Source organism: Geotrypetes seraphini, chromosome 2 (genome assembly GCF_902459505.1).
Source record: "Geotrypetes seraphini chromosome 2, aGeoSer1.1, whole genome shotgun sequence".
Lineage (NCBI taxonomy): Eukaryota > Metazoa > Chordata > Amphibia > Gymnophiona > Dermophiidae > Geotrypetes > Geotrypetes seraphini.
Window position 1 is genome coordinate 358,753,718 of NC_047085.1, and position 13,999 is coordinate 358,767,716.

The 13,999-nt window shown below is 45.9% G+C and overlaps 1 protein-coding gene across 4 annotated transcripts in view; it reads left to right on the top strand.

Annotated features, from left to right (window-relative positions):
- UPP1 (uridine phosphorylase 1) overlaps nt 1-13,999 on the top strand; it is a 60,270-nt gene that overhangs the window by 6,799 nt on the left and 39,472 nt on the right. Inside the window, exons 1-2 of one of the 4 annotated variants that reach the window (XM_033930474.1) lie at nt 264-280; nt 9,404-9,405. Coding sequence is in view for 1 of the 4 variants with exons in the window: in XM_033930473.1 (XP_033786364.1) it covers nt 228-280 (53 nt within the window). In the remaining 3 variants the exon portion in view is untranslated. Of the gene's footprint in view, nt 1-219; nt 281-4,651; nt 4,671-9,403; nt 9,406-12,726; nt 12,855-13,999 lie in introns of those variants that run through there. The other 3 variants (XM_033930473.1, XM_033930476.1, XM_033930475.1) reach the window with 3 other exon arrangements.

Consider the following 13,999-nt stretch of genomic DNA (forward strand, 5'->3'; position numbering starts at 1 on the left):
GATTTTGGGGCTCAGGAGACTTGTCTACTGAGCTCTGTACTGAGATAAGCATTGGGAGGCCACTGATGAACTGCCAGATGGTAATGTCTTTCAGTCTCTGCTGACTTAGATAGTCCTCAGAATGGTGGCCTAGAGTCTCTTATATGTGTTAAAATGTCATGGTGCTCTTGTGTTAACCATTTATGTTGATGTTTGCTTGTACTTTGCTTTCTTTTAAAGGTGCAACAATGACACCAGGTTTCACTACTGAAAAGAGAGAGGATGGGTCAACTTCCTCAAAGTAAGGAGTATATAATGTGCCCTTATTCATATGCCCAGGGGAGGATTAATTCGTCGAGGGCCCCTAGGCACACAAGTACACGGGGCCTACTGCCCCGCCCCACCCCACCATACGCCCAGGTGGAAAAAGGAAGCTGCGTCAGAGGGAAGCTTTGGGCAAGCAGTTCCCGTTGTTTTTCTTACCTGCGTTGCTTGCTTGTCTTACTTTCCGTCGATGGGGGGGGGGGGGTTGCTGATCGAGGTGGGGTCCACGTTGCCGATCGATGCTGGAGGGGCCCATCGCCGTTTGGCAACAACAATGTTGATGCCTTCCTTCATCGGGCCCCCCTGACCATTTCAGGCCCTAGGCACGTGCCTACTTGGCCTATTGGTTAAACCTGCCCTGCATATGCCCTAGTCCTATGGCAATATAATGTGAATGTTCTCTTTTTCATATGCCTGAAAAACTTTGTGAATGTATCGCTGTAACCTGTTCTGGGCTCCTGTTGAGGACAGGCTAGAAGATTAAACAAATAGCCCCACCCCTTTTTACTAAACCGCGATAGCGGTTATTAGCGCAGAGAGCTGCGTTGCTCCCGACGCTTATGAGCGTCAGGAGCAGCACAGAGCATTCAGCGCAGCCTCCTGCACTAATAACCGCTATCACGGTTTAGTTAAAGGGGGGGAGGGTAACTAACTAATAGTACTGGACTGTGCCAGTGTAATTTGTCATGCTTGCTTGTGTCTGTCTTCTCAAACACTTACTGTATTTCTCCTAAGCCCTCATGCCACAATCCACTAGCTTGTTGCATACTTCAGCAATGAAACTCCCCCACAGTGAAGCCACCCCAGTATATCAAATTTCTCATCTTTTTGGTGGCGTGATCTTTTTCCAGGTATTCTTTCTGCATGCTGTTTTAATGAATGAACATTTGTCTCTCCTTTTCTCTCTCTCTCTGTTATTTATAGTTTGATATATTTAGACACGAATTGGCAGGCAGACCATTCCACTTTCATATATAGATATAAATGAATGCAGAGTGATCTGCCAGTGGCAAGATGTAACTGGTATCTCCTAATAGTAGCAGCATGGCCAATGCAAGGTTCCTGGCTTCCTTGTGCAACCTCAGCATTTGGCACCCTCACCCCCTCTTCCAACGTGATTATTAATAATGTCCATTTCATCCCACCCTTCTAGCTATTGATGCCTCCTCTGCTGCAGATGCACTCGCCTCTCTCCCCCTCATACCCCCGGAGCTTCTATCGTGCAAAAACATCTGATTAGCTCTTCAAATATACATTGGACAATTGCCAGGGCCTGAACTCAAGGACTGCAAGCTACCAGATGGCCATGCCTCTTCTTTTGACTTTGGAAGTGTAGGCTTGGTGGGGGAGGATATGTGGTTTAGCTCCTCTAGTGGTCATCAGTAAATTGCAGCCCACTGCCTATTCCATGGCCATCAAACATAGGGAAAAGAAGAAAATACCAATAAGGACCTATGAAACTGACGTCTCAACAGACCAACAATGAGGTATTTGGTGTGGAGATGGCGTGGCATTAAAAAACAAAAAAATCTGTGCCTATGTAATAATTTAAAACAGCCAAAGCCAAATAATCAGGTACAGTGTTTCAAATTAAATTCTGAAATTACAGAATTCGTTTTAATGCCCATTTCTCAGAGCTTTCTCTTTCCAAATCTCCCGAATTCTCCTTCATCTCCCTGTTATTTTTCCATTGCCCCTTCAATTTGGAGGTTGAAATTAGTTCACCAGCTATACCTACTTTCTATTTAGTGAAACACGTGGCACAATAGTCAGAGCTACAGCCTCAGCACCTTGAGGGTGTGGGTTCAAACCCACACTGCTCCTTGTGACTCTGGGCAAGTTACTCAATCCCCTCATTGCCCCAGGTATATTAGATTGTAATCCCACCAGGACAGATAGGGAAAAACACTTGAGTACCTGAATGCAAACCACTTACAGCCTCTTTTACAAAGCCGTGCTAGCGGCTGCCGCTAGAAACAGCCCCGAAGCCCTTTAATTCTCTATGGGCTTTGGGGCCATTAGCGCAGAGCAGCCGCTAGCATGGCTTTGTAAAAGAGGCCGTTAGACTATAAGTGATATATAAATGCAAAAAAAATTGTCAGATCTGCTGACCCTATGCTGTGCCTTGGTGCTATCAAGACTACATCAGATTACCTCAAAAGAACATCAAGGGGTTGACAGAGCAATTTAATTAGCAAGAAATGACTCCTGGCCAGTTAAATCACTTGCTTTGGGCTAATCACTAATTTTCAGTGGCAATTAACTGGTTATTGCCACCGATAATAATCAGTTAGCACTGAATTGAAAACCATCTATTTTGGGGGTGTTGTATTTAGTATTATATTTACCTTCCATACTTATGTTTCTGGGTCGAGATGTGTACCTGGGCCATTTTAGTGAAGTCCACTGTAGTGCTCCCTAGGTTGCCCAAGTGCTCTGCTGGGATGTCTGTGTGGCCAGTCTACTAAAAATGCTGGCCCCCTCCTATATCCCAGTGGTTTGTTTTGGATATGTTAAAAAAAAAAAAAAAAAAAAAAATGGTTCAAAAAGAATGATGCACATCTAAAAAACGGCCATTTTTGAAACAAAAAGACATTTTGAAAATAGCCATGTTTGCTGCTGGAGCTACAAAAAGTTCAAACTCAGATATAGACGTCATATCGAAAATGCTCCTCCATTTGTTAGTAGGCTCTGGAAACCAGGAATTTCAATGCTGGGGCCCAGACATGGCTCGGCATTGAATTTCTGGGTTTAACACCAGCAGCGGACAGCAAAACGCTGATCGCTGCCAACTGAATATCGAGTCCCAGGCATTTCGAGCTTGTGCAAAACACAGCAGCAAGAATTATAAGCTTTCAATACAATGACCATGTTATACTTCCATCAAAGGCATTATAGTGGTTGCCAGTTAGGAACTGAGCACAATTTTCAAACGATTGTGAATGTCTACCTCTAACCCGTTCTGAGCTTCTGGGAGAACGGGATAGAAATCGAAATAAATAAATAAATAAATTTAAGCTTCTCCTGTTTACTTTTAAAGCATTATGGCTGGCACCTAAATATCCTCAACCCGTGCTCGAGATATACCATCCGTCAGCTGTTAGGTGACTGCTGGTAAACACTGGGAGAGGGGAGGCATGGCTTAGATGTACTAGGGGGAGTGCTTTGTCTGTAATTGTACTGGCATGCTGGAATATCTAATATAATAAAATGATAGGCCGCGCATGCGCACTAAAAAAAACCGTGTTCCCTGATCCCGTCGCGGAAACACGACTGCGCATGCACGGGTTTTACGTCACCACTTGCTCGCGGCGGCTTTCAAATAAAAAAAAAATTACACAGCTGCGGCGGCCTTCCTTAACCCCGCCTCTCACTGTGAATGGTACCGGCTCCTCTCTCGAACTGCACCAGGATCGAGAGAGGAGCTGCAGCGCTGGCTTTCAACTTAAAACAAACAAAAAATAAAACCCAACTGGAGATCGCCGCTCTCACCCAGCTCCCACTGTGCTACCCCCCCCCAACTGGAGATCGCCGCTCTCACCCGGCTCCCACTGTGCAAACCCCCCCCAACTGGAGCTCGCCGCTCTCACCCGGCTCCCACTGTGCAAACCCCCCCCCAACTGGAGATCGCCGCTCTCACCCGGCTCCCACTGTGCAAACCCCCCCCCAACTGGAGAGCGCCGCTCTCACCCGGCTCCCACTGTGCTACCCCACCCCCCCAACTGGAGATCGCCGCTCTCACCCAGCTCCCACTGTGCAAACCCCCCCCCCCAACTGGAGATCGCCGCTCTCACCCGGCTCCCACTGTGCAAACCCCCCCCCCCCATGGGAGGATGTGCCGCAGCAAAGTGCTGCTCAGGTACTGGAGGGGGAGAGACTTATCGCTTCTGCACCGGTACAAACATCCCTCCAGCGTTGGCACTCGCTGCACATTAAACAGGCTGCTTCGTGCTTTCTCCTGCAGTTGAGTCCCTCTGCCGCGTCACCGATGATGTCATCAATGACGCAACAGATAGACTCAACGGCAGATGAAAGCCAAAGCAGCCTGTTTAGCGTGCTGCGGTTGCCAACGCTGGAGGGAGGTTTGATCTTAAAGTCATCTTGCTGGGAGGCTCGCAGAGAGAAGCGTCTGCCTCGGGTGCTTCAGGCAGCAGCAGCTTTTACAATTCACTGCTGTTGCCGGCTTCAGGCCTTCCTCTCTGGCCGGTCCTGCCTACTTCCTGTTTTCATGAAGACAGGACCCGCCAAAGAGGAAGACCTGAAGCCAGCAACAGCAATAAATTGTGAATGCTGCTGCTGACCAATTAAGTAGTTAAATGAGGAAAGGGAGCAGAGGGGGAGAGAATGGCTTGGAGGGAATGAGGAAGGTATGCCAGACCAAGGCAAAAGGAAGGAGGAGATGGAGAGAGGCCATATGGGAGAGAGAGAGAGATGGAAAGAGAAGAGAGGGCGGTGAATGGAAGGGGCAACATAGAGGGTGAACAGTATTCTAGCACCCGTTAATGTAACGGGCTTAAAGACTAGTATATATATATATATAAGGAGGTGTTCAGGCTACCTCAGATTCAGGAATTTGGTAAAGGTCTGGTTGTTTTTTCAGGTATTCAGGGGGAATTAAGAAGGTGATATGGAGGAGTGTGAGGGTCTTTTTTGTACAGGCTTGTATGAGAGGTTTATTAGAAATTGCAAGATATTTATGCTCTCTGAATTACCATAGGCTTGTCCTCCCAGGAACCAGCTGGAAATCTATGAGGAACAGCACCTTTTTTTTTTCTCTTTTTGCCAATCCTTTGGAATAACTTATCCCTCCTATTATGTGCAGAAAATTCATCTGGGAAATTCTGATCAGCCATTAAAACTTATATTTTTAAAATTGCCTTTTGGAGGAGCCTAGAGGCCTAATTTTCATGTCCTTATCTCATTTAGTGGTTAAGAACATAAGAACTGCCATCAAGTCCGGCGATCCGCACACGTGGAGGCCCAGAAAAGTGGTGGCAGGAAAGGAGCACTACAATCTGAGGGCTCCTTTTAGTACACTGTGGAAGCTTCTTACCATAGGCTGATGAGGTAAATGCTCTGACGCGCATTCAATTCCTGTGAGTGTCAGAGCAAAAACCTTGCTGGCCTGCGGTAAGACGCTCTTCCGCGGTGTAGTAAAACCCAGCGTGAATTTGCTGTTATGTATTTATATTTTGAAAGACTGTCTTCTTTCCTACTATGGAAAATGGAGTTCTTTTACTAATCTCATTTTGTAATTGTAAGCTGTCTTAACTTGCTCTGTGGTAATGCAGTAAGGCAAATTGTAATAAATGGTAAGAGATATAGCTTTGTTCTTGACAGCACAAGGAGAGGGGAAGGTGATCGCTTTGGAGGGTGGTCGAGGGTTGGAAGGGTTAGATTTGTTTGGCAACTTGTATTTCACTTGGGGAAGTTGTTTAAGGTTATAGAATGGAGGGTGGAGTGTTTTTACTGGAAAAGGGATTAGAATGCTTGCATGGAAATCATTTCGAGTTGTTTAATAGATATAACACATATGAGTCACCCTCCCCTCCAGCTGGATTGTTCACTTACCTATTACACCTCCTCATACCTCTCTTCTTTGCCTTGCTGTTGCATCTAATTCATTTTTAACCTCTCACCCTTCTGTCACCATTACTTCATCACCCCATTCCCAACTGTCTCTTCTGTGTCTCTTTCCCACTCAGCTATCTACTTTCTAGTTGTCTGCCTGCTCTTTCCATAACCCTTCCAGCCTTAAAATTATCCCTCTTCCTCACTCTATCCTTCTCTTCCAATGTCACTCTCTCTCACCTTTTTCTCCTGTACCCCTTAACTCCCATGCTCGTAAACTCATTCTTTCTCTCCACTTGTGTCCCTTCTGCCCTCCCTCTTCTTCCTACCATTTTTTCTCTGACCCTCTCACTTATCTTATCCTGCCCCCTTTGCTCTTCTCCTCTCCATACTCTTTAGTGTTCTGTCTCCCTTCCCATGACTCATCCCCACCCTCTGCTTCCTTTCTTCCTACCATGTGGCTTCACAAACTCCCTGTACCTTCTTCCCCATCCTTATATCCTTGTACACATTCTTTCCTTCTCCTATGACTCCCCTCTGTCCATCTTTTCACTCCCTTTCCATTTTCCCCACTTTCCATTCTCCCCAGTATCTCCTCTCTGTGTCCCTGACTCTGTTCTTCCCCCATATTCAGCATTTGCCTTCTCAGTGTTCCAGTTTTCCTTCCTCCCATCCCCAAATTCAGCATTTCTCCTCTGTGTCCTATTCCCTATGCTCCATCTGTGCCCTGCATTAGAGAATGACAAGGGGAAAAATCTGTCCCTGTCCCCGTGAGCTCATTCCCATTCCCGCTCTGTTCCCGTCCCCGCCCCTTCCCCTCAAACTCGGTTCCTGTCTCTGCCCCGTCCCTGCAAACTGTCTGATCCCATCTGCACAAGCCTTGAATAGTTAGGATTTTATATTGAGAATTTATTTTATTAAAGTATAAAAAGAAACAATATTTTGTACAATTGTCATTTTATAAACACAAATATTACAGAGCAAGGATCAACAAAACCCCGTCTCTCCTCCCCTGCACAAATATCCCCATCCACTATCCCAAATTCGAGGCCCTCCCATGTCCCAACATGCTACTTAGGTCTTTGATCTAAGGGCTGCCGCGTGAGTGGACTGCTGGGTACGATGGACCACTGGTCTGACCCAGCAGCGGCAATTCTTATGTCCTTATGTTCTTTCGGCTGAAAGTAGGAAGGAACAGCCCAGCTGGAAGGAAGAATGTTGAGTAAGGTAACTGGGATCCCCGGCTGACATGGAAGGCTTTCCTCCAACGTCAGCTCTGACAGTGGAGAAAAGCTTTCCGGGTCAGCTTCAGTGGAGGGGGGCATGCAGCTGGAGGGCAGGAAGGAAGCATGTTTATAAATGGGATCCCTGGCGGTGACAGCGAACGTATTGGCTGCAGGATTGTTCGACCCGTGATAGGGAGGGAGGGTAACTGCTGGACTCGCGAGGGGGTGTGTGCTTTTGACCTGGAGGGGTAGGAACGGAGGCAACTCGCAACAGATCCTTTACTGCGGGGACAAGGCCATTCATCGCTCCATGGGGCGGTGAATGGCCTTGTCCCCGTACCTGTGGCAAGCAGTTGATTTTTTCCCCTGTTCGGTGGGTTACCCACAGCTAGCTGCGGCTTAACAATCACCATAGTAACATAGTAGATGACGGCAGATAAAGACCCGAATGGTCCATCCAGTCTGCCCAACCTGATTCAATTTAAATTTTTTTTTTTTTTTTCTTCTTAGCTATTTCTGGACGAGAATCTAAAGCTTTACCCGGTACTGTGCTTGGGTTCCAACTGCCGAAATCTCTGTTAAGACTTACTCCAGCCCATCTACACCCTCCCAGCCATTGAAGCCCTCCCCTGCCCATCCTCCTCCAAACGGCCATACATAGACGCAGACCGTACAAGTCTGCCCAGTAACTGGCCTAGTTCAATCTTTAATATTATTTTCTGATTCTAAATCTTCTGTGTTCATCCCACGATTCTTTGAACTCAGTCACAGTTTTACTCTCCACCACCTCTCTCGGGAGCGCATTCCAGGCATCCACCACCCTCTCCGTAAAGTAGAATTTCCTAACATTGCCCCTGAATCTACCACCCCTCAACCTCAAATTATGTCCTCTGGTTTTACCATTTTCCTTTCTCTGGAAAAGATTTTGTTCTACGTTAATACCCTTTAAGTATTTGAACGTCTGAATCATATCTCCCCTGTCTCTCCTTTCCTCTAGGGTATACATATTCAGGGCTTCCAGTCTCTCCTCATACGTCTTCTGGCGCAAGCCTCCTATCATTTTCGTCGCCCTCCTCTGGACCGCCTCAAGTCTTCTTACGTCTTTCGCCAGATACGGTCTCCAAAACTGAACACAATACTCCAAGTGGGGCCTCACCAATGACCTGTACAGGGGCATCAACACCTTCTTCCTTCTACTGACTACGCCTCTCTTTATACAGCCCAGAATCCTTCTGGCAGTAGCCACTGCCTTGTCACACTGTTTTTTCGCCTTTAGATCTTCGGACACTATCACCCCAAGGTCCCTCTCCCCGTCCGTGCATATCAGCTTCTCTCCTCCCAGCATATACGGTTCCTTCCTATTATTAATCCCCAAATGCATTACTCTGCATTTCTTTGCATTGAATTTTAGTTGCCAGGCATTAGACCATTCCTCTAACTTTTGCAGATCCTTTTTCATATTCTCCACTCCCTCTTCGGTGTCTACTCTGTTACAAATCTTGGTATCATCTGCAAAAAGGCACACTTTTGCTTCTAACCCTTCAGCAATGTCACTTACATACATATTGAACAGGATTGGCCCCAGCACCGAACCCTGAGGGACTCCACTAGTCACCTTTCCTTCCTTCGAGCGACTTCCATTAACCACCACCCTCTGGCGTCTGTCCGACAGCCAGTTTCTGACCCAGTTCACCACTTTGGGTCCTAACTTCAGCCCTTCAAGTTTGTTCAACAGCCTCCTATGAGGAATTGTATCAAAGGCTTTGCTTAAATCCAAGTAAATTACATCTAGCATATGTCTTCGATCCAGTTCTCTGGTCACCCAATCAAAAAATTCAATCAGGTTCGTTTGGCACGATTTACCTTTTGTAAAGCCATGTTGCCTCGGATCCTGTAACCCATTAGATTCAAGGAAATACACTATCCTTTCTTTCAGCAACACTTCCATTATTTTTCCAACAACTGAAGTGAGGCTCACCGGCCTGTAGTTTCCTGCTTCATCCCTGTGACCACTTTTATGAATAGGGACCACATCCGCTCTCCTCCAATCCCCAGGAATCACTCCCGTCTCCAGAGATTTGTTGAACAAGTCTTTAATAGGACTCGCCAGAACCTCTCTGAGCTCCCTTAGTATCCTGGGATGGATCCCGTCTGGTCCCATCGCTTTGTCCACCTTCAGTTTTTCAAGTTGCTCATAAACACCCTCCTCCGTGAACGGCGCAGAATCTACTCCATTTTCTCGTGTAACTTTGCCAGACAATCTCGGTCCTTCTCCAGGATTTTCTTCTGTGAACACAGAACAGAAGTATTTGTTTAGCACATTTGCTTTCTCCTCATCACTCTCCACATATTTGTTCCCAGCATCTTTTAGCCTAGCAATTCCATTTTTTATCTTCCTCCTTTCACTAATATATCTGAAAAAATTTTTATCTCCCTTTTTTACATTTTTAGCCATTTGTTCTTCCGCCTGTGCCTTCGCCAAACGTATCTCTCTCTTGGCTTCTTTCAGTTTCACCCTGTAGTCATTTCTGCTCTCCTCTTCTTGGTTTTTTTTATATTTCATGAACGCCAACTCTTTCGCCTTTATTTTCTCAGCCACTAGGTTGGAGAACCATATCGGCTTCCTTTTTCTCTTGTTTTTATTGATTTTCTTCACATAAAGGCCCGTAGCCATTTTTATCGCTCCTTTCAGCTTAGACCACTGTCTTTCCACTTCTCTTATGTCCTCCCATCCTAACAGCTCTTTCTTCAGGTACTTTCCCATTGCATTAAAGTCCGTACGTTTGAAATCTAGGACTTTAAGTATCGTGCGGCCGCTCTCCACTTTAGCCGTTATATCAAACCAAACCGTTTGATGATCGCTACTACCCAGGTGAGCACCCACTCGAACATTAGAGATACTCTCTCCATTTGTGAGGACCAGATCCAATATCGCTTTTTCCCTTGTGGGTTCCGTCACCATTTGTCTGAGCAGAGCCTCTTGAAAGGCATCCACAATCTCCCTACTTCTTTCCGATTCCGCAGACGGATCATTCCAGTCCGCATCCGGCAGGTTGAAATCTCCCAACAGCAGAACCTCCTCTTTCCTTCCAAACTTTTGGATATCCACAATCAGATCCTTATCAATTTGCTGCGATTGAGTCGGAGGTCTGTAGACTACACCCACATAGATAGAAGTTCCATCTTCTCTTTTCAGAGCAATCCATATCGCTTCTTCCTCTCCCCAGGTCCCTTGCATTTCGGTCGCTTGGATATTGATCTTTACATAGAGAGCTACTCCTCCACCTTTATGACCATCTCTGTCCTTCCTAAAAAGATTATATCCCGGTATGTTTGCATCCCATCCATGTGATTCACTGAACCATGTCTCTGTGATAGCAACAATATCTAGATCTGCCTCTAATATCAGGGCTTGCAGATCATGAACTTTGTTGCTTAGACTGCGAGCATTTGTGGTCATCGCTTTCCAGCTATTTTTCAGCGATAATCTCCTTTTTCGTATGGATTTTTGTGTCGTTTCACTTTCCGTTGCAATACTAAGAAATGAGTTGCTGATATTGCTTATGTTGCAGCCTTTACTACTATCACATCTTTTCTTTTGCCGGGGGTGGTCTCTATAATTGTGCTTCGTACATACACCACCCCCACCTTCTAGTTTAAATGCCTAGAAAAATATTGTCTAAATTTCTCTGCAAGGTTTCTTTTTCCTGCTGTAGTAATATGTAGCCCATCAGTACAATATAGCTTCTTGTCCTTCCATGTATTTCCCCATCCTCCTATGTACCTGAAGCCTTCTTGATCACACCAGGCTCTGAGCCATCTATTAAAGTCCTCTGTGTTTTTCACTCTTTGCTCTCCTTTTCCATATGCAGGCAGTATTTCAGAAAAAGCTAAAGTCTTTACAAAAGGTTTCACGCCCTCACCAAGCTCCCGAAAAGCTTTCTGTGCTGCAAGTGTGGAGTTGTTGGCCAGGTCATTTGTTCCCAGATGGATAACAACATCAGTGTTAAAATCCTTAGTTTCTTCCTTAATTATAGTCAGTATTTGCCTGGAACTCCTGGTAGCTGAGGATCCTGGAAGACATTTCACTATTTTGGTCTCCTCGCCCTGTGTTCCAAGGTTAATGCCTCTGATGATGGAATCCCCCAACAGTAATAATTTTCTGTTTTTGGCTTTTTTATTTGTACTTAGGGTGCTCTTGTTCTCTTGAGTTTCCTTCATTGGTTCAAGTCCCACCTCCCTTCTGTTTTCCTGAGTATCGCAGTGCACTAGTGGAGCGAAGGAATTCTGTAGAGGTAATATTAGAGAAGGTGGATGTTTCTGTGTTACATGTCGCAGACTTCCTGAGCCTACTGTGACCCATTTATTCCTGGGCTGTTTTATTCTTTGAGGTAGAGGTGGTAAGTTGGTATGATTTTGTGGAGTGATGGAAGCTGCTTTAATTGTATTCAATTCATGTTTAAGTTTGCAGAGCTCCTCCTTAATACTGGCAAGTTGAAGACAGATGGGGCAAGCCTTAAGCCTCCAAATAGTATGTCTTGGAATTAAAGCACCACAGTGATTGCATAGAATAAAGGTCATCTTGATTGGTTGTGAAGTGACTTGATTTGAGTAGTCCTGATTATATGGGTCTCTATATATGAATAGTGGTCCCTGGGGTTGGTGGGACTATAAGTAAGACTACAAGTAAGGCAGAAATATAGGCTCTATACCACCTAAAACACAGTATTTTAAACAAAACTGCAGGTTCTATCAGTGCTACCCTAAAACACAGGATTTATAACAGATTTTCCCTACTTTAGTCACCCTGAGCCACAGGCACCAGAAATATAGGCTCTATACCACCTAAAACACAGTATTTTAAACAAAAATGCAGGAAGAGGAAATAAGATTTAACAGAGGAAAGAGAAGGATTTATTTTTTTGTGCTTTTTGATATTTTTTTTTAGTAAGAAACAGGGAGGAGAAGAGAAATTAAGCAGATATAATGCTGAAAACCAGTGAAAAGAGCAGAATATGAAATGCTGAGTAACTTAGCTTTTAGAAGTTCACAGGGCAGCCTTGTTTCAGCAATGTCATTCTCTACCCTGCATCTCTTCTCTGTATTCCAGTTCATCACGATGTCCAGCTTCTCTCTCTTCCCACACTGTCTCACCTCTCTCTCCCTTGCTGCCTCTTCTGCTGCCCCTGCCTAAAGGCCAGCATCTTTCACTTTCTCTTGACTCCCCTTCCCCCATAGTCTGGCACCTCTGTCTCCTTTCTTCCTTTAGTCCAGCATCTCTCCCCTCCACTCCCAGTGTCTTTCTCTATCCCTCCCTCTTCAGTGGTCCTAATTTGCACCAGTAGCGGCAGTGATGAAAACAAGTCACCTGCTCACCTTCCAGGGTTGTGACATTTTTCAGCATCAGGAAGCCCTACAGTGGTTTGTTTTCAAATTGCCCTATTATGATGCACCATTTCTCCTGGGAAGCTGTGATTGCAGCAGTTAGGGAGCAAAACAGAAAGAAAAAAAAAAGAGAGAAAACAAATTAAATGGGATTAGAACCAAATGGAGATAATTAATAGGAGGAGCACAATAACTTGTTAAATGCTTAATTCTCTAGTGACTGTTTCTGGGAAAGGGAAGAGTTCATGAAGTAGCATTTCTAACCTCTTCATTCTCCTTTTCCAGGGGGAGCTTAACCTTGCTCCCTAAGCTCTGGGAGCAAAGCTTTAAAACTAGCAACTCAGATCATGTCAGAGGTTTATATGCAATGTAAATGTGGAGGGCTATTTTCGAGAGGATATCTAAGTCTGACTTTAGACATTTCCCATAAAACGTCCAAACAGCCATTTTCAAATGGCAAACCACTAGACTTACAATTGTTTTTTGAAAATCATCTACTTGGACATTCAGGCTACCAAAACGTCCAAAGTTATACCTGATTTTTGATTTAAAACAGTCCCAAGTTGGAAAGGTCTAGATTGTCTGAATTTAGACGTAGGAGGGGCCAATCTTCTAATGGACCAGCCTCATAGACATGCCAATAGAGCAGTGGGACACCTTAGAGGGCACTGCTGTGAACATCATAAAAAGAGGTCTTTGTCTGTCTCTCCACCCCCCCCCCCCGTGTCTAGATCCAGTGTCCCACCGGGGTCCTCGCGATGGGTGGGGCCTTACCTCACCTCCGCTGCTTCCTGCGAGGTCTTCTCCGGCTCCAAGATAGTGCTGGGCTGAGCTGGGATGGGTGGCAGAAGCCCTCACAGTGCAGAGCTGCAGCTTCTGCCTGGATCCGAATGCATGCTCCGGAGTTGGCAGGTTCTTATTGCCTCCCTAGCAGTTGCTATTTCTTGCTTGCTACCTGGGGCAGGAGATCGGGGGAGACACAGCTCTCCCTTACTGTCTTCCCTGTCACCAGGTGTCTCTGATGTTTCGATCAGCTCACTGATGCAGAAGACTTTTCCAATAACTGTTTAGGTCGAGAGGTCGTTTTCCAAGCGGTGACCGCCGTTGAGCTAATTACGGCAGCCTGCAGAGTGAACCTAGCAGGCTGCCGGGGCCTCCGTAGCACATTTCCTCTGACGTCAGGGGCGGGACCGTGGCAGAGGCAACGTGCTTCGGAGGCCAATGGCAGCCTGCTAGGTTCACTCTCCAGGCTGCCGTAATTAGCTTAGCGGCAGTCACAGTGCAGAAGACGACCTCTTGCTGGCTGCGGGAAGCAGCTTGGAGGACTGTCGCAAGGGCCTCGGCAGGACGCTAGATCTGGCAGCTTAATTAGCTTTAAAGGGGGCAATCCGGAGGACGCTGTGGGGGAAGTCAAAGAAGACAGGCAGGCACTCACCGATGCTAGGGAGAGCCTTATTGGGCGCGGGCATTTAAAAAAGTACGATGGGGTGGAAATGGGGTGTTTTAAAAAAAAA